The sequence below is a fragment of the Aphelocoma coerulescens genome, chromosome 5, assembly GCF_041296385.1.
Source record: "Aphelocoma coerulescens isolate FSJ_1873_10779 chromosome 5, UR_Acoe_1.0, whole genome shotgun sequence".
NCBI classification, from domain to species: domain Eukaryota; kingdom Metazoa; phylum Chordata; class Aves; order Passeriformes; family Corvidae; genus Aphelocoma; species Aphelocoma coerulescens.
In genome coordinates this window covers 19,498,274-19,515,933 of record NC_091019.1, presented here as the reverse complement: position 1 = coordinate 19,515,933, position 17,660 = coordinate 19,498,274, and the positions used below count along the sequence as shown (strand labels likewise).

The 17,660-nt window shown below is 49.6% G+C and overlaps 1 protein-coding gene across 1 annotated transcript; it reads right to left on the bottom strand.

Annotated features, from left to right (window-relative positions):
• Positions 1–14,688: 14,688 nt before the first annotated feature.
• Positions 14,689–15,210, bottom strand: ASCL2 (achaete-scute family bHLH transcription factor 2). The gene has a single exon (XM_069015938.1). It carries the CDS (start codon positions 15,208–15,210, stop codon positions 14,689–14,691), a length of 522 nt encoding a protein of 173 aa, XP_068872039.1.
• Between the last annotated feature and the right edge of the window lie 2,450 nt (positions 15,211–17,660).

Sequence of the window (17,660 nt, the reverse complement as noted above, 5' to 3'; positions counted from 1 at the left end):
GTGCAAAAGTCCTTTCTGGTGATTAATACATCATGTGTACAAAGAAGGTCTGTGGTAAACGGAGGCTGGAGCCGGGATTAATTGCATACCTTGAAGTGGAGAGATTTATGTAAGGAAACAGACTTGGCAGGCTGCCCTGCTCTGGGCTGTGTTTACCTGCCTGTGCCTCCACACCTGTTGTGCTGCAGCAGCAAAACATTATTTAATAACATTTGAAGGGAGATCTTAATAGTCATGTGCCCTCCCTGCCTTGCCCCACCTCCCCAAGTGCTGTGGTGAAGCTCAGCCTTGCTTTGTCAGGCTCCTGGGCAGCCAGTCCATCCACTCCCCACCAGAGTTGTCCTGCAAGGGGCAGCCCTGTGGCACCCTTCAAGCACCCACAATCTGGGGTGAGGAGAGATGGGATGGCTGGAGAAACAGCATGAAACAGGCTAATGCTGGAGGTCAGCCCTTGAACTGATGCAACCCAAGTAGCTTCCCCCCAGTCCATGACCAAAGCAGGGTTTCTTCCTCCTCAGCTTGAAAATACTGGCTGGACACACAAACATTTGCATGCACGCAGGACTGCATGTACATAAAAGCATGAACAACAGAGTTCAAAATGCTCATAATGTCCATTCAAATAAGAGACAAATATTGGGTAAAACCCTGTTCAGAAATGCCTGATTATGAGGCTGTTACTTCAAAGAGATTTGGCTATTAATTGAAGTTCGTTTGTTAATTTGCATCCTTATCTGCAAGGGACAAGAGTAAAAAGGGCCCCATGGGCCTCTAAATGGGAGCACGTGCAGCTTTATGTCTAACCAACAAAGCCTCTTGGTGATTATAAGCAAATTAGGGAGCACTAAGGACTTCTGGAAGAGCGAAAGCAGAAATGTATCCCACCTGCTAGAGAATGACCTCACTCACCAGAGCTTCCCTCCTGGGTTGGTCTCTAGCTGTCTCTACTGAAAGTGTTTCACCTCCTCCCCTGCTGTCACAGCCGGTGTGTGACCCATGGGATACTCACCCCGAGCTGACAGCACTGCCTGCCTGAGAAATGCCAATCCCAGCAATGAACCACCACCATGAGCAAACCCTCTCACCCAGAGGTGTAGACTTTGGCCTTGAACACCTCCAAATCAAAAACACCCAGCATCAACACGCACTGTGGCAGCACATTATATACTGCAGGTATAGTTCAGGCGGTGTCATCGGCTTTTCCTCCTCAGCCTGCTGCAGTGTGCCAAACCTCAGCACGAGGTGCACCCTGCTGCACTGGGGCGAGCCACACTGGTGTTTGCAAGGATGTTGGTCTGGTCCAGCCAAACAAGCCCAAATGTAAGCACTGGGCACAGGCAGAAATGGGAGCATCTTCCCTTATCACCCTCCTCCAGTGGCAGGGATGAACAATCTGAATCCTAGTTGAAACTATTAAAAGGCATCATAAGAAACCAAGAAATCATTGCCCTCACTTCTTGAAAGCAAGGACTATATTCCATCCCCTGCGGATACAGCACCAGCAAAGCCAGGGTTTGCTACACAGACAGGAGAGAAAACAGGGGCAGGTCAAGTGAAACTCTGTCCCCTGTGGGTAACTGCCCCATGGTTTTACACTTCCTCTTCTCCCACAAGGCAAGCACCGCTGTTGCCATTAACCCTGACTGTCCCAATTCTGGCTCCCCTCTGCATTATTGAAGGAAAACTCCGGGGTTTGGGTTTCTTTTTACCCCTGCAAACAAAGTTCAAAGAGGAGATTGAGACCTCTCAATTTCAATATGAAAAGAGCAGGGGACCTGCTCGCCAGGGCCCACCCGGTACATACTCATCCCGCCTCATTTCACCCGATAATCTCAGTGGGGGGCTCTGGAGCGGGATGGCCGGGGACAGGGGGACAAGGTTCTCCAAGGTTAATCACAAACTGCTGCCGCATTCATCGCAGCCGTGCCTGATTGATGGGCACCATTAATCACTGCCCAGAGAGGCTGGAGGTAAGGCAGAAAGGGGGGGGGGAAAGAGGAGGGGGTGGGGTGGTGGAGCTGTGGGGACAGGGACACTGTGCCAGGACAGGAGCAGTGACTCCAGACCAACACGGATTGGGAGTCATAGAATGGCCACATCTGTTCACCTACAGAAAGTACACATGGTAGGGCTTCTTTCCAGGAACAGAAGTGTATCTGCCCCCTCACTTGCCATGTCATACATACGTGCCCTCCTGCAGAGCAAAGGGCAGGAGCAGAGGCAGAGAGATCTCTCCAGCCTTTAAAAGTGCCCGTGGCTTTCAGTGGGGGGTCAGGATTGGGGATTTTGGCAAGGAGGAGGGCTCAGGGCAAGGTAGGGGTGGGCTTGTCTTGCAGCCATAAGGCAATTAATAGATTTTCCGTCTTCTCTATGGACTGAAATGCCTCTGGCATCTTTTATGGGAACAATGAAGGCAGTAAAAGCCATCCAAGTGAGGTCAGATGAGGAGCTTGTGTGGGCCAGTGACTCCCTTTAGAGACAAGATACTGGCATATGCATTTTCTATCATTCCTGACAATTTAATATACTCCTGCTTTCATACTGACCCAAGCTGTTGCTCACATTTCTAGGCAGGCTGAGGCTCTGTCTGTAGCAATGAAATTTGCAGCAGTGTTACCTACCTGGCTGCAAATGATAGCTGGGACTGGCAGCAGGGCTTGGCACTCTGCAGTGGGACCTGTTGCGTTACAGAAGCTTCTTGTGCTTTCCACTGCAGACGTATGAGCCTGGCTTGGGCAGCTGTGCCAGGAGGCTTGGGATGATTTGCTTATCCCACTGCAATTGCTTCTGATATGGAATAACTATCAAACAACTCATGTTACTAAACAATGTGACATTTCTGTGTTATCTTCTTCATCCCACCTTCTGCTGCCTCTTGCTTTGAACACAGGAGTCAGTGCCTTGAGAACATGTGCACACACCAGTCCTTCTCCTAAACCTCTTGTCCAAAGCAACAAGAAGGGAAGTGTGCTTTCTAAAAGGAATATCCTGCAAGTATACTTTATTAATTGTTTCCATTTAAACAGCTGGTGTGACATTTTCAATTTTGCTCTTGCAATGTCAAAGGAAGTGTAACATTTGAAACTCGTATGACTGCTAGGACACGAGAAATAATAACACCCAGATTTTGTTGGATGCATTTACTGTCATTTCAAGATGAAGGGTTGATGCCCAGTGCATGAACCCAGTGTGGGCTTTTTTTCAGTCTGTCTTTCATGCTGTAGATCAGGTGTGGTGACCACCAGCAGGGAACTGAGATCTCTTTCTGATACTGCCTCAGAGGGTACAGATGCAATGCAAACGCCACTGGAAGCTACAGCAACCTGGATTTCAGTGAACTTTGGGGCAAACAGGTGTTACTTCAGAGATGACTTCTGGGATGGCTTCAGCCTCCATGAGCACACAGGTATATAGGGCAAGAGGCAACTCCTCTACCCGTGACCACCTAAAGTTCCGACTGATGCATCTCCTCACCACAGACCCACCTATGGATGTAGGGAGGGCCAGGTATCAGCCAGGGGTGGCTAATCTCATGTCAAACAGTCATCCTACAGCCAGCAGAATGAATTGCTCTCAGAAAATGCCTCTCTCTTCGTGGGCTGCTAAAGTAGATGAGTAGTCAAATGACTAACTTAAAGTAGACACCACACTCCTAGATGGCCGAAGGGGAGATATTTGAGCTGGATTTTTGTCCTCTCCCATTATATCCAAGAGCGCCTCTTTCACCAGAGGCTGCTGACTTTCAAACAAAGTTTCTTCAATATGCACCAACAAATAAGAAAAAATTGTCAGAAAATGTAGTTTTATTCAATTGTATATTATTCTTTCCATAACTAAGGCTGTCAGGCTTGTGGACAGGGTCTTTTTTTTAAGTATGGCCACCTCTGATCCTCCAGCAGAGCTCTGCAAATCCAGGATTATGCTGAATTAATTTACTCTCTGACAGCTATCTCCTCCCAGCAGCACATCTTCCTTTCTCTGCTGCTGGCCATGACTGCATTTAGTTCTTTCACAAAGAGCACCTCTCAGCATAAGAGTTTCCCCCCAGAGAGTTAATCACTGATAGCTACACTACTTTAAACATTTGTTTTAATCTGAATTACGTTCCCTGTGTTGACCAGCATTCCAAGAGATGTAAATCCCAGTTAAAGAGCCATCATTTCTCAGTTGCAGCAATTCTGGGCACTTTCGGTAGGGTCCACAGCTCTTGGGGACCTACTGAAAAATTCAGCTCCCATCAGGAACCTGTGCTTAGGTAGCCTGTGTGAATACACATCCTTTGTCATCTCCACCCAACTTTTACTTCAGGATCTTACTGCTGCCTAATGAAACCTGCCTGTTGATCTGCATAAACAGGGATGAGGGTGTGCTGGGCATCTCGGAGTGGGCGGCTTCTTTGTGTGAAGGGAGGCATGGTCCTTGGGTCTGGAAACATCTTTAAGTTGTTTTGCCGTCCTTGGTGCATGTTTCAACGGCAACATTATTGTAAAACAGCTTTGTGTTTACTTTGTGTACAGAAAAGATAAAATCAGCATTTATATGCAAACATGAACCAACAAGGAATTTCAAAATCCTGCCATTTCACTCCTCTGAGAAGAAGAGCCAGAGTTATTGTGTAACCAGAAACATCTGAAAGCTGGGGATTTTCTGGGTCTAAATTCAATTTAGATTATAAGGGACTAATTTAAGATCTGACTGCATCACCTTGGGCAGCCAAAATAGGATCTGAAACACATGGAGACTAGGGCTTTAGGATGGAGAGTTCTCCATTTCGGACAACCTGGGACACTGCGTGGATCTGAGCTCTCCCTTTACAAATAAAGCTGGTGAAGTAACACAAGCCAGATTCTCAGCCAGGGTGAGCCACCTGAGCCCACTCTGATATCCCTGCCTGCCCCGGGGAATAGGGGGTGTTCATGTGTCCATCTGAGGTCCTCCAATGTGCACAGCTGGAGCAGAACTCGGCACAGGCACATCTGCTTGAGTGTCAAGGCCTGAAAGGATCAGACATGCAGAATAAAGGCTTTTACTGGGATTTCATAGCTGGAGCACTGTATCGAGCCTCAGTGCATTTATGATTGCTCGGGAAGATGTGTCAGGCTGGGGGCACTGGAAAATACGGCATTCATAGCAGTGAGCTGCTCATGGTTTTCTAAAAGAAAATGTCCACTGTAAAACTTCAGGGCACAGGTGTTTTCCTTCTCCTGGAGGTCTTGATTCCTGTCATATATCCCTGCCTCGCTGGGGCTAGTGGGGCTGCAAAAGGAAGCACCTGCCCCAGGGCCAGCACTCCCCCTCCCAGCTTCTACCCACCCCTCGCCTCGGGGTTTACGTACCCGGGGGCGCAGGGATAAATGGGGATAAGAAGGTGGAAAAGGTCATCTGGGTGGTGGCCACAAAGGGGGACATTGTGCCTGCAGGGAGGGGGTGGAAACGCCCGAGGAGTCGGAGACACGGGGGCACTTTGATGCAGTCTGGATGAAAGCGGGGAGGGGAGGGAAGAGAGGAGGGGGAGCAAAACAGGGGGAGGGGACGACACCAGAACCCAAAAGGCAACAAAACTCTCCCAGCTGGGACACAAGTCAGGATGGTCCCTTTATTTAGATGGATAGAGACAAGCACAATGTGGGGCGGCCGGGGGCCAGCCTGCCCCTGTTCCTCACCAGCCCTTTCAAGCCCTTCCTCCCCGCTCCTCCCCTCCCTCCTCAGCCTCTCACTTTCTTCCATATTTTCCATTTTCTTTTTTTCCTTTGCTCCCCGTGCTCTACTTCCAGCTTTCTCCCACGGTGAAAGCACTGAGAAAGAAAGTGGGGTGATGTCTGATGCAAAGTTAATTTTAAGTAAAGATGGGGAGGGGCAGACCAAAGGCACTGGAGAAAAATGGGCTTGGGGAGGACCCTGTGAGGAGAACCCCTCCCGACGAATAAGCCATGACGTCTGTGTCTCAGCAGGTCCCCGAGCTGTGTGCTGCAAATCCTACAGCAGGGCTGAATCTCGGGCAGAGAGCCCTCAGGGTTGTTAATGCCACACAGATCCTGCCCTCTGAGATGTTTTAGGGGCATATTTTGAACATCAAGGCCAGAGGAGTTTGGGGGACAAGCTGTCACACACATCTGTACCTCTGTTTTTTCCAACCTGCTGTTTTCCAGCTGACCACCTGACTTTTTCTCATGCAGACTTTCTATCACTTCATTAAGGAAGAAGCAGAGCCCAGAAATTTTCTGGTAGCTCAGATGTCATCACTGTACTTAGATATATCTATAGTTCAGAGGTACCTCAAAATTTCCAGTAAAATGAAATTTTAATGTAAGTTGGCCCAGAATGAAGTCTTTTCTTCAGCAAACTGTCTGCTGTACATGTTGACCACTAAGAACTTTGGCAATCTCAATAAAATGTTCAACATTTTGGAATGAAAAATTATTGCATTCAACAACCCCCAGAATGGACCATTTTCTAATGCAAATGCTCCACTTCTAAAATCCTTCTTATTCACTGCATCTACTTTTTTACTAAAAAAAACCAAACCAAACCTATATGGGGAAAAAAAATCTCAATTCAGACAATAAATTTTCAGGGGAAAGAAACCAGAAAAAATTTCTCCTCAATTTATTTTCAATAAATGACTTCTTCAGTGCTGGCAAAATAATATCTTTTGTAATGCTCAGCTCAGAACTTACTGGAAATATGTTACTTGCTTAGCAAGCATTGCTTCAAGGGAATTATTTTAACTCCACAACAGAACTTTCAACTCACTTCTCTTATTGTAATAGAACATGACAAATCTAAATGGGCACAAATAAATTAACACAGGAAATTCACTTTAGACTTAACTCCTCTGGATGATAACAATTTGCTAGAGAAGGGCTGTACAGCTGTTCAGATTGCTGCAGTGGCTGAAGGCAGCAGCTGCAAGTCCTGGATATTCTATCCAGTACCAGGATGCAATAATGCAGTGGTGCACCATGTGGTGAGGGTGCCACTTTACGGGGTCCAGGCTGGCAGTGGAGAGAAGCTGGGATGGGAAGGCAGCAGCACAATGTGGGTGGCTGTTCAGTTTACTCACAAAGACTGGTCCCAAATCATGTCCCCTGAAACACAGCAGGAGAAAACATCTCGCGGGCAGCCTGTGTGGCCTCCTGCCCCAGTCTGTGTCCCCAGGAGCCCTCTTCCTCGTGCCCTCTCCAGCTTTCTGCTCCTTTCCCTGCATGATTCCTGCAGTGTGAACACTAAATGCAGCCTGTATCCAATATCCCACCAAGGAACATGACACTGTGCTTGCTTTCTCCAGCAGGTTTTACTGCACAGAGTGGGTTGGTTATGATTTCTGCTAGGCCTGAAAGAGTGCCCAGAGGTCCCTTTAACAAGTTCTGTGTTTCTCTTCAACAGTAAGACTTGCCTGCCGGCAACCATTAGCTCTCCTCAGCATCATAAACAGTCAAATTCAGCTTACACCACGTCTGAACTTGGCTTAGGCACTAGTTTTTCTGCCAGTACATCACTGTTTTCAACTCCAGTCAGCATTGTTTTGAAGTTATTACTGTCTGTTGGCTGGGGTTTTTTTGGTGGTGTATGCATCCTAAATGAGCTTTGTGGTCTCCCCACTTCAAAAGCTTCTCTGCTCCCACCTCCCTTTACTGGCTGTCCTCTAGCAAGACCAAAGACCAAAGGGTATAAACTACCTCAGCAGCACTCCAGGTCCATGCAGTATGCAGGGATGCAGCCTGTGGGACAGTCCTGGGGCCTGCTGGAGAGAGGGTTTGGGGGAATCAGGCGAGGAGACGGTGCAGAGCTGTGCCAGGGTGCACCCAGACCCGGTCCCCATCCTTGCCTCCGTTCAAATCAGGCCCAAATACAGCGTGCACTGTAAACTTCAACCTGCTTGAAGCACATCTCACCCTCTCCATTGCCCAGTTTGCTCAGGTGTCTCCTGGGCGAGGAGAAGGAGACACAGAAGCACCCTTGGCACTGAATCAGGTGCAGGTGTTTCACTGAGGGGACCAGTTGCTTCCACTGTCACCAGCTGGCTTCCCTTTGATAAAAACAAGCCCATGGTGAAGGCAGGCTGGGGCCAGGAAAATGGGAGTTAGCAGCCTGTGCAGAGGGCTTTGCAGGTACTCTGCTGGTAAAGGGATGCTGGTATTTACTAACACTTCTAAGCTAGGCTTTTATTTACCCAGTGGGTTTCACCTGCTTTTTCTGTGGCTGGTTCTGCTAAAGTGACTGTGGCTCCTTTGTGGAGCCTTGAAGGAATTGTATGTGGGAAACGGAGATAAAGGGAAAATGTGTTATAGTATTGCAACACTTCCTACTAGTATTTAACATCCTGACAAAATTCATCTTTTCCACAAAAAAAAATCTTGAAGTGCTTCATTCAAGGGAAAGATATTTGCTGTGTTATAAAAGTGTCAACATTTCACTTACAAATTGGTCATTCTTTTGGCAGTGACTTTAACAGAAAATTCCCCTTGGGGCTACCATACTGCTTTGTTGTTTTTTCTTCCCTAAAGAAAAGAAAAAAGCCAAAACCAAACAACTTAAAAAGCAAGCACAATTTACTGGGTCTGGTGACTGGATAACTGTTGTACTGCAGGCTCTAAGTGCCGGGGCTGAGGCCAGGAGATGAAAGGAGAGAACTGAGGCTTCTCCAGCAGCAAAGTGGATGCTCGCAGGTCAAAGCCTGAAGCACTGCCCTGGTCCCTGCAGCCAAACGATTGCCTTACCACAAGTTTCTCCTTTTCTGATGTTTATGCTTCTGCTGTTATTAACATCTACCCATAAACAAAAGCATTAATGGAAGGGGAGTGAAGGGTGTCACAGACCAATACTTGAAATAATTTCTCTGTGCTTCTTGCTCTGATTTAATGCACTATGCTCTCCACTGCTGACCACTTTCTTACCCTTGCTTCTCCTTTCCATTTCTATGTTTCTCTATGTGACTGTTTATTTCTCGTCTCTTGTACAACAATGCTGACGGCTTTGGCAGATTACAAATGTCTGTCTAGTCTTGGGTTTTTCCTGCTCACCATGTGTGGATGCTGGTGGTGGAGCCTACCATCTGGCTGGGGTTCCTCTGAGGATCTCTCTCCTGCCTCACCTGTAGAACAGACATGATAGGACTTGTGGGTGCCACTTCATTTATTCTTTTGCCACCTTGTTGTGCCCGGGGACAAAAGAGAAGTGACAGCAGGAGTAAGGAGGCAGGCAGTGATCTGCAGAAAATGACAGTTTAGTCATCCTGATCTGAACATGGTCTCCATCTGATTGTAGGCTCTCAAGAACAAGAGAGACTTTCAATTTAATTTACAGCAGAAATCTCAGTCTCTGATGTTTTTGCAACACTTTCCCTAAGCTAAGGATGCTGATGCTCTCCTTCAAATTTCGCTTCTTGAAGATGGTGACAGCAGAGGTGCAAATCACCCCCTCCTACTGGGAAGTGCCTTAACCATGCCACCTCTCTCTTTTCTGTACTAGCTTTACCATTATTCTGAGTAGACCTTTATTATGGGAAAATAATGGGTGGAAGAATATAATATACTCAGATATAATAAAAAGACTGAGAATCTATAAGTGTAAAACGCCTCAGTGTTCTCGGAGTCAGCCATGGGAGCATCCACTCACTTCTCCAAAGAGCAAGCCCCAGGGACCGGCTTGAGAAGACCTGCAATGAGTGCCAGGGGTGCTCTGAAAGCACCTGGCAGAGCTCCTGTGTGCCAGAGTGTGCACAAAGCTCCAAAGGAGCTGGGCGTTGATGGTATCCCCAGAATTCTAAGCCATTTGTTACACTGCCCGATAGCCTCCTTGAGGTGTGACATTAACTTGTGATTACACCTGGTGCTGCTTTAATAGTGTTAGTCCCATTATTCCCAGGTATGCCTTTGGCTAGTGCTTTGTTGATGGCAGTTTCTGGGAAGCAAATCGAACCCTCGTTGGCCAATGCCCAAGCTGGGCAAAGCCAGGCCAGCTCTGCCTGCTGTCAGCTGTGCAAGGGGCTGCCTTTCACGCCTAATTCCGCCCCCTCCCAGGCTCCTGGCCCACAGCCAATCCAGATAAGAAATGACTGAAAATTGTTGCTGTTAGCCAGCTATTCTGTGACCTGCATGAAAAGAGTGGAATGACCTCGGGACTAGTCCCGGCACACAGCCGTCTGCCCACAAGCCGTGGCAGCCGAAAAGCCTTGGTAGGCAGACCAAAGGCTGGCAGGACAAGTATTTTCTTGGCGGCTGCTCCTCACGGATGGGAGGGGAAGCAGCAACAAGCTGATTCGCAGGAGCTCGCCTCGCTGCCTGCTGTCCGTAACAAGATCTTTATGAGGTGTCAATGTAAATGTGAGTTGTTTTACATTGAAACCAACCGTGGGCTATTGTCTGCACGATGATCTGTGGTGAAAAGGGTATTTGCTGGTGGTATCTTGTGGGGGTAGGAATAGGAGGAAGCCCTTTCCCTCTGGACTCTTATCTCCTAATGTTCTCTCCTGAAGTCCCCTGTGGTGCTGGGGCTCTGCTGGAGCCACTCTCCCTGCAAGGAGGACCAGAAATGCCATTCTGCCATGGAGATCCTGCAGGGCATCCTCCTGCCTGCTGCCTAGGTCTTCTTGGGGTGTACAAGCCTTCAAGCAGACTGCATAGGCCTTTCCTTCAACATTATTTTTAGTAGTATGTGAAGAAATTTGGAAGGAGTGTAGCCATGGAACTGAAATTGAGGTTGCCCATGAGGGACAACATCATCATTTAAACACTACTGGGCAATAATGCATGGAACTATTTTTACCATGTGCTGGGCTTTAAGTGCTTTGGGTAACAAGAAAAGCTTGAGTCCAAGCAACAAAATAATGCCAAGGAGGGGACCGTGGTTGAAAATTGAAGGGTTTTTTCAGCCTGGGGATGGGGGCAGCTAATCCTGACACCAACCTGAAACTTGTTTCTTCTTCATTAGACATTAATGTGTCATTAGACATTTCTGTGACCTGTGAAATGCTGCTTGGGAAAATGGGCAAACATTGATGGATGGAGTGAGAGGTTTACAGAAGTGTGCTTTTATCTGTACATTGACAAGTGTGTGCCCCCCTGGAGTCCTCAGCCTTTTGTTTTTCTCTTAGTTCTCAGAATTCCTTAGCTTATTTTCTTCTGCCTGAATCTATCTGGCTCTCCTGCAGCCCTGTACCTTAGGGCTGGGTTTGTGTCTTGCTGGGAGCTGGGGTTTCCATTTTAGGCACTGAGTTTCTAGCTGTACATCTAAAGAGTAATGATGTTCTCATCAGAGGCATTCCCCATCCCGGCCACAAGCGTTCCGTGTAGCAGTTTAGGCAGGCACCCAGACTTCCTGGAACCCCTCATGGCAGCTCGTGGTTGATGGCAGCTAACCCAGACACTGAGGGTGTCATCATCAAGTGCAGCTGGCTCGTGCAGGCAGGGGAAGTACCTGGCTGAAAAGACAGGTCTGCTGTTACTCTTGCTGCTGACAGGTGACTCTCATGGTCAGAGGGCTTTCATCAAGTCTTTGAACTGGCACTATTTTGCATAAACGGAGCAGAGTTCTAGGTCTGAGTTTTTAGGGTCAGAAGCCTTCTCAACAGGCTCCAAGCAGTCTTCAGGTGGTGCTGAAGATGAGTGAGCTTAGCTGGCTAAAGGTACCCACTGCAACTGCCAAAGAATCTACCTTGCATCCTCCCTAATGCTTTCTTTAAAGGGTGCAATGATTCAGTACCCTTCTCTCTAGTGTAGCAGAGCTCTCTTCAGCAGCTTGATCTGCCATGACCATGGTCAGGGAAAGGAGTCCCTCTGTTCATCCTGTGTTTCTAAAACACACATACATCCTTTTCCCTGCACCTTCTTCTCCCTCAACTGTTTGGAAGACTCATGACCACTGTGGGGTTTTTTAAAGTAAATTGTACGTTCCTGATTTCCCTCTAGTTTCGACTGAAACTCTGACTGACAGCATTAAGGTAACTTGTGATGCTGACTAAGCTCCTTTTTTCCCCCCTAATATTAATATTGCTTAAGTGAAAACTGCTTACAGCTGATTTCTTGCCAATACAGTTACAGTTGATACTGCTTCAAAGTTGCTGCAACAGTATCTTGGGTGATCAGATGAATGCGGTAACAATGCTGGGAGTTACTTGACTAAGAGCCAAATATTGCTTTTGGAAATACTAAAATGATCAGTGCACCTAGGGAAGGAAAACAAATACCCTGCCAAGCAGTGGTAACATGCTTTAAACAAATGCATTCTGCCATAATGGGACACTTGTGCAGACCAATGCAGCAGTCCCAATTTCTAAACTGCTTGGAAAAGATGACATGATGTTGTTTTAGGCTGAGAATAAATGTGTGTGAGTCTCTATGAGTTTATGTCTGGCTAAATTTTTGGAGGTCATCTGTGAGGATGAAGCCTTTAAACCCGCTCTGGGGAAAGGTACCACATTACTCTCCACCAGCCCTTCCTGCTGCTGCCAAGCACAGCCGATCACTTAACACCCAGGTCAGCTCACAGCTCTGGCTCCTACCTGGGGGACTGTTCAAGAGCCATAAAGGGTAAAACCTTTGCAAGACATTTATTAATTTGAATTCCCTGTGCCTTTCAAAGGGACTGTTTATTACAGCAACTTTGATTACGGACTGAACTTGAAGCAAAATAATAATAATGCTCTTGATTGCAGGCTCCTAAATACTGCTTCCTGTTAAGGGCCTTCATTTTCCATGGCTTATTTTGGTGACTTTTTTTTTTCCTCTCCAAATGGAATAATGTATGTGGGATACTCTTACAGATCCAGATGACAGAGCATCCACTGCAATTACCGAATCTGGAATTGCTAAGTGACGCTCCTGAAAAATTTTACCTTCCCAGTACTAAGGCAGCAGAGACTCTACACACGGCCCCTGTAAAGTAGGTCAATTTTAATAACCACTTCTGCTTTGTGTTCATTCAGCATATTCCACAGGCCAGCCCATTTTACTCCATTCAACTCCTAACATTCACCAGAGCTCTTTAAGGGAATTAACAGTCTCTGCCATAGTTTTTTTGTGCCATCAGCCCTGTGTTTTGTTTCACAGCAGTCTTACCTTAAAGACACACAGTTTTTACCTCTGGCTCACCTCCCTTGAAGCAGGTCTTCAGCATGAGCCCAAAAGTAATGGACAGAGCTTATTAATATCTGACAACAGTTTCCATGGAGCAATTCCCATTTGCTTATTGCCTTTAGATAAAGACTATGTACATGCAGCCCAAGTTAGAGTAGCACAAGGTGGGACACTGTGGGTTAGTCTGTGTGGTTTTTAAAGGACAATACTGTTCTCAGAGGTACTGCTCCCCTGAATAAAGGCACCCCAACCTACCTCCTGAGAGCTGCTGCCAGGACAAACAAACTTCAGATACCCACTTCCTCTTAACCTTCCCATGACTCTCCCATTATCTCAGGCAGGGGCAACACAGCCTCCTGCAGATGCACCTTCTGCACGTTCAGGAAAGGGGTTACCAGCACCAAACCCACCTTGTCTCCTACACACATCTGCAGCTCCCCACACATCACCCCAGCAGTACCTGCTCCAAGTGCTGAGTTTATAAAACTTGAATGGGGGGGAAAAAAGTAAGCCTGGAGATTGTGCTATGTTGCTCCTTATCCCCTTCTGCACGTGAAGCCTGGTCCAGGGAGAACTGCCCCTCTGCTGTATTGGTCATTACTCCCCTCTCCCACCCCTTCAAGCAATAGTTAAGTTACCTTGCACATTTCTGGCAAACATACATATCTTACAGCCCTGAAGCCATTTATAAATATATTTTTATTTATAAAGTCAATTTACATAAAATATGATACTCTCTTAAAAACTGTATATGTACAACTTAAGAAATCCTAGCAAGTGCATACAAAAATGCCTTCAATACATTTTTTTTAATAAAACTTCAGTTTTCAGAGAGGTGGACCTTCACACCAGGCAAACTCAGACACCACGTTAAAACACCACATAACTTTACAGTCTTTTACTGAAGTGTTTGGAGAGAATAATTTAAAAAAACCCAAACAAACATCTTTTCATTTATACCGTGTATGTTCCCAAAACATTCCAGCTGGTAGTGTTCAAGAACAAGTGGATAGGACCTGCTAAAAATAGAGCCATCTCATCCCTTTTCTCTAAGGTTTCTTGTACAAAAATAAGTCTTCATACACCAGTGTCCCTATAGGCAGTTCAAGTTACATATAAAATAGAATCTGACATGATAAAAAATTCCCTCCCCCTCCAGAAACAAGGAAGCATCAAGTGGTTTTAATTTCTTTTTTTTTTTTTTTTCCTTTCCACCCCTCCAAAGCAACACCAGACAGCAGCGGCGGGGGGAAGCAGGTTCGCTCGGGCATCCTCGTCGTGGGTCGGCAGCTCGCAGCGGGCAGGCGGAGCCGCTGGCCCCGCGCAAGGAGCGGGACCCCGCAATCAGCTACACCATTGCACTTTCCACAGCCAGAAGACGACGGCTGAACCCGGTGAGAAAAGCAGCCAGCGGGGCCTCGCCGAGGTGGAGGTCAGTACTTTCGGGGGGATGCTGCTGCCGCCGAGACCGCGGGCGCCAACGTGCTGCGGACTGAGCGCGGCTGCGGAGAGACGTGAGAAGAGCCCCGGTGGGTTCGTGCCCCTCTCCCCCGAGCCCCGGGGGGCAAGCGGCGCCCCCTCCCATCCGGCTGCCCCCTCACCTCCCGCCGGGTCAGTAGCTCCCCAGCCAGCTGGTGAAGTCCAGCAGCTCCCGCTCCTCGGGGCTGAGCGCCGCGTCGTAGCCGCTCTCCTCGGAGGAGCACGGTGAGCCGGGCGCGGAGGAGGCGAAGGAGGGCGAAGCGGAGGAGTAGCCGCCGCCACCGCCAACTTCCCCGACAGCCACCCGCCCGCGGCCGTCGGGGAAAGAGGCGGCGGCGTCGTGCTCGTCGAGGAGCCGCTGCAGGGCGCGGATGTACTCGACGGCGGAGCGGAGGGTCTCCACCTTGCTCATCTTCTTGCTGGCGGCGCCGTGGGGGACGTGCTGGCGGAGGGCGGCGAAGCCCAGGTTGACGAGCCGCACGCGGTTGCGCTCCCGCTCGTTCCGACGGGCCACGGCCGCCGCCGCCGCCGCCCCGGTGCCCGGCAGGGCGGCGAAGGCCAGGCGGCGCTTGCAGCGCAGCAGCTCGGGGGAAGCGGGCCGCCGGCGGCCGCGGGGTGCGGCGGGGGGTAGCGGCGGCAGAGCCCCGCCGTTCATCGCCGGGCGGCCACGGCGGCGGAAAAAAAAAAAAACCAACCCAAAACTTTAAAAAAAAAAAACCAACAACAACAAAAAAAGCCAAAACTAAACTGAAAGCGAGACAAAGGAGGCGGGGGTGGGCAGCGCGGGGCAGTTTATCCCCATGCCCGTGCTCTCCCGCCGCCGCTCCGCGCCTCTGCGGCGGGTCCCGCCGCCGGCCGGCCCCTTATCAACGCGCGGCGGCTCGCGAGCCCCCGCCGGCCGCACGCGCCGCGCACGCCGCGCCACGCGCGCCCGCCGCCGCCGCGCCCCCGCCCGCGCCCTCCCCCGCGCGCGCCCCCGCCCCCGCGCGCGCCCGGCGCGTGGCGCCGCCGGCCCCGGCAACCGCCCCCCCCCCCCCGCCCTCACACACACCCCGCGCACCCCGCCGCCCGCGCCCCGGCCCTGCCCCTGCCCCTGCCCCTCGGGGTGCGCTCCCTGCCCCCCCGCTCCAGCCTTTCCTCAAATCACCGCCCCTGCCCTGGCAATTTTTGACGTTTTAGTGTAATTTAGTTATTATTATTATTACTCGGGGGAGGGGCCCCCCTCTCGCCCCGCCTTCTCCGCCCCTCAGAGCGGGCACGCACGAGCAGCCGGGACTCGCCGCTGCCCTCGGTGAGTGGAAGCCCTGGGTTCTGTCCCTTCAAATGTGCCACCAGCCCGGCCCCTGCCAAAACCGGGTACCTCGCGGGTGACCGTGTGGGGAAGACGGCGGCCCGGCAGCGCGGCTGCTCCCAGGGCTTTCCCTGCGGAGCGGGGAGTGCCGGCACCTGGCTGCCGGTCGGTGCTTGCCTGGCAGAGAGACGGGACACGCCGGGGCTCTGCTTTGTTACATCCGCCAAAAGAGTATAATAACAAAGATTTATGGTAGTGGCGTGAGTCATGTTACCAACGCCGGCTTTTTGGGCTTCAATGGGAGATTCAGGGATAAAGGTATGGAAACAAGAAGGAAAATGCGAAGATTTTGTAGCTCGGGGGTTGCAGCCCGGCTTCCCTCTGCCATGCCAAGCAGTCCTCCTTGGCTTGCCATCAAGCAAGCCTTGCTTCCAGCTCCGGTGGGAAGAGCAGCAGCGTAAGGTGCGTTCAGATAGCTGGATGGAGTGGGGAGGACAAAGGAGCTTCCTCCTGGAGTCCCGGGAGCTTGTGGGAAGAAATAACTTGCATGGTTTTTGCTAAATAAACAGGATGGATGGAGAGGGAGCTACATGAACGCACTGCCCTGGAGCTGTGTCTGCTCTTGGCTTCAGCGCAGCTTCAGGATGTGTTGTCCTTAGGGCTTTGATCCTACCCAGCCTTAAAAAAAAAAAAAAAAAAAAAAATCCAGTGGTGTGGGGCAGTTCAGCCACAGGGCTTCACTTTTTGGGGGGGAACATAACCCCATCTCAGGAAAGTGCTCCAAGTGGGTGTCTTTGGCACCAACATGGACAGGTGCCAGCAAAGCTCTGCACCACGATTTGGATATCAAAGGGTCTGTAATCCCCTGGCTGCCCTGAACCACTGTAGTGCTGGTCCTTGGGTGTATCTAAACCAAAATGGTAGTTCAAAGACCTAGCATTTCTTGATGTGACACAGAGGGGGCTTTTCTAGTTTCTGTGTGGGTTATTTAGGGAGCAGCAAGGCTCCACTGTGTTGCAAGAGAAATATTTCCCCTGGGGATCAGTTGCAATGGCAATGGCTTGAAGGAACCAGCCCCACTGCAGTGTCCCAGGCAGCTGAGCTGAAATTCCTGACAGTATGGAGCCTGCGAGCACTTTGATTTTCTGGTAATCAAACACACCGAAGGCTTAGCACCCAAATTCAGCGGCTCCTGAGACATTCTTGGCTGTGCTATAGACCTGGGGGCAAACCAATGAGCAGCCCTACAACTTCTCTGAAGGACTTGACCCCAAAGGAGCGGCTCATGGCATGGGGCACAGGTGGAGCATTTTTCCTGGTGGGTTCCAGGAAGCACCAGGGAGCTGCTTGTGCCTTGAACATATTTGGGAGTGCACAGACTGCTTGCTCAGCTCAGGCCATGTCATGCACTTGTCTCCAGCATCTGCAAAGCTGCCCTGGCTGGTACAGGGGGCTTCCCTTGTGCTCACTGTCAGACGTAGCTTAGTCAGTCGGGGCATTACTGCAGTGGAGTAATACTGATGTTCTTTTATTACCTCGTCTCTAATTTCTGCTGAAAACCTTTTTCACAGGAAAGGGGAAGCTGCTGCCCTTGAAACTTTTCAAGAGAAAGCTTTCTGTATCGAAGTGCCACACTCAAGAGTAATAACTGGATTTTTATCATACAAAAATAGCTACAGGGAATTTTTTCATTAATAACGCACACCAGTAAACCCGGTCTCAAGGGAGAGCGCGCAGTCTCCAGCCACAGAGATTCCACGCTCAGCTCAGGGATGAACTTGACTTGTCCAAATTGGCTTCAGGGCTGCTGATCA

What these genes read in the sequence shown, in the direction of transcription:
- ASCL2 (XM_069015938.1), bottom strand. Translation starts at nt 15,210, where the DNA reads ATGAACGGCGGGGCTCTGCCGCCGCTACCCCCCGCCGCACCCCGCGGC.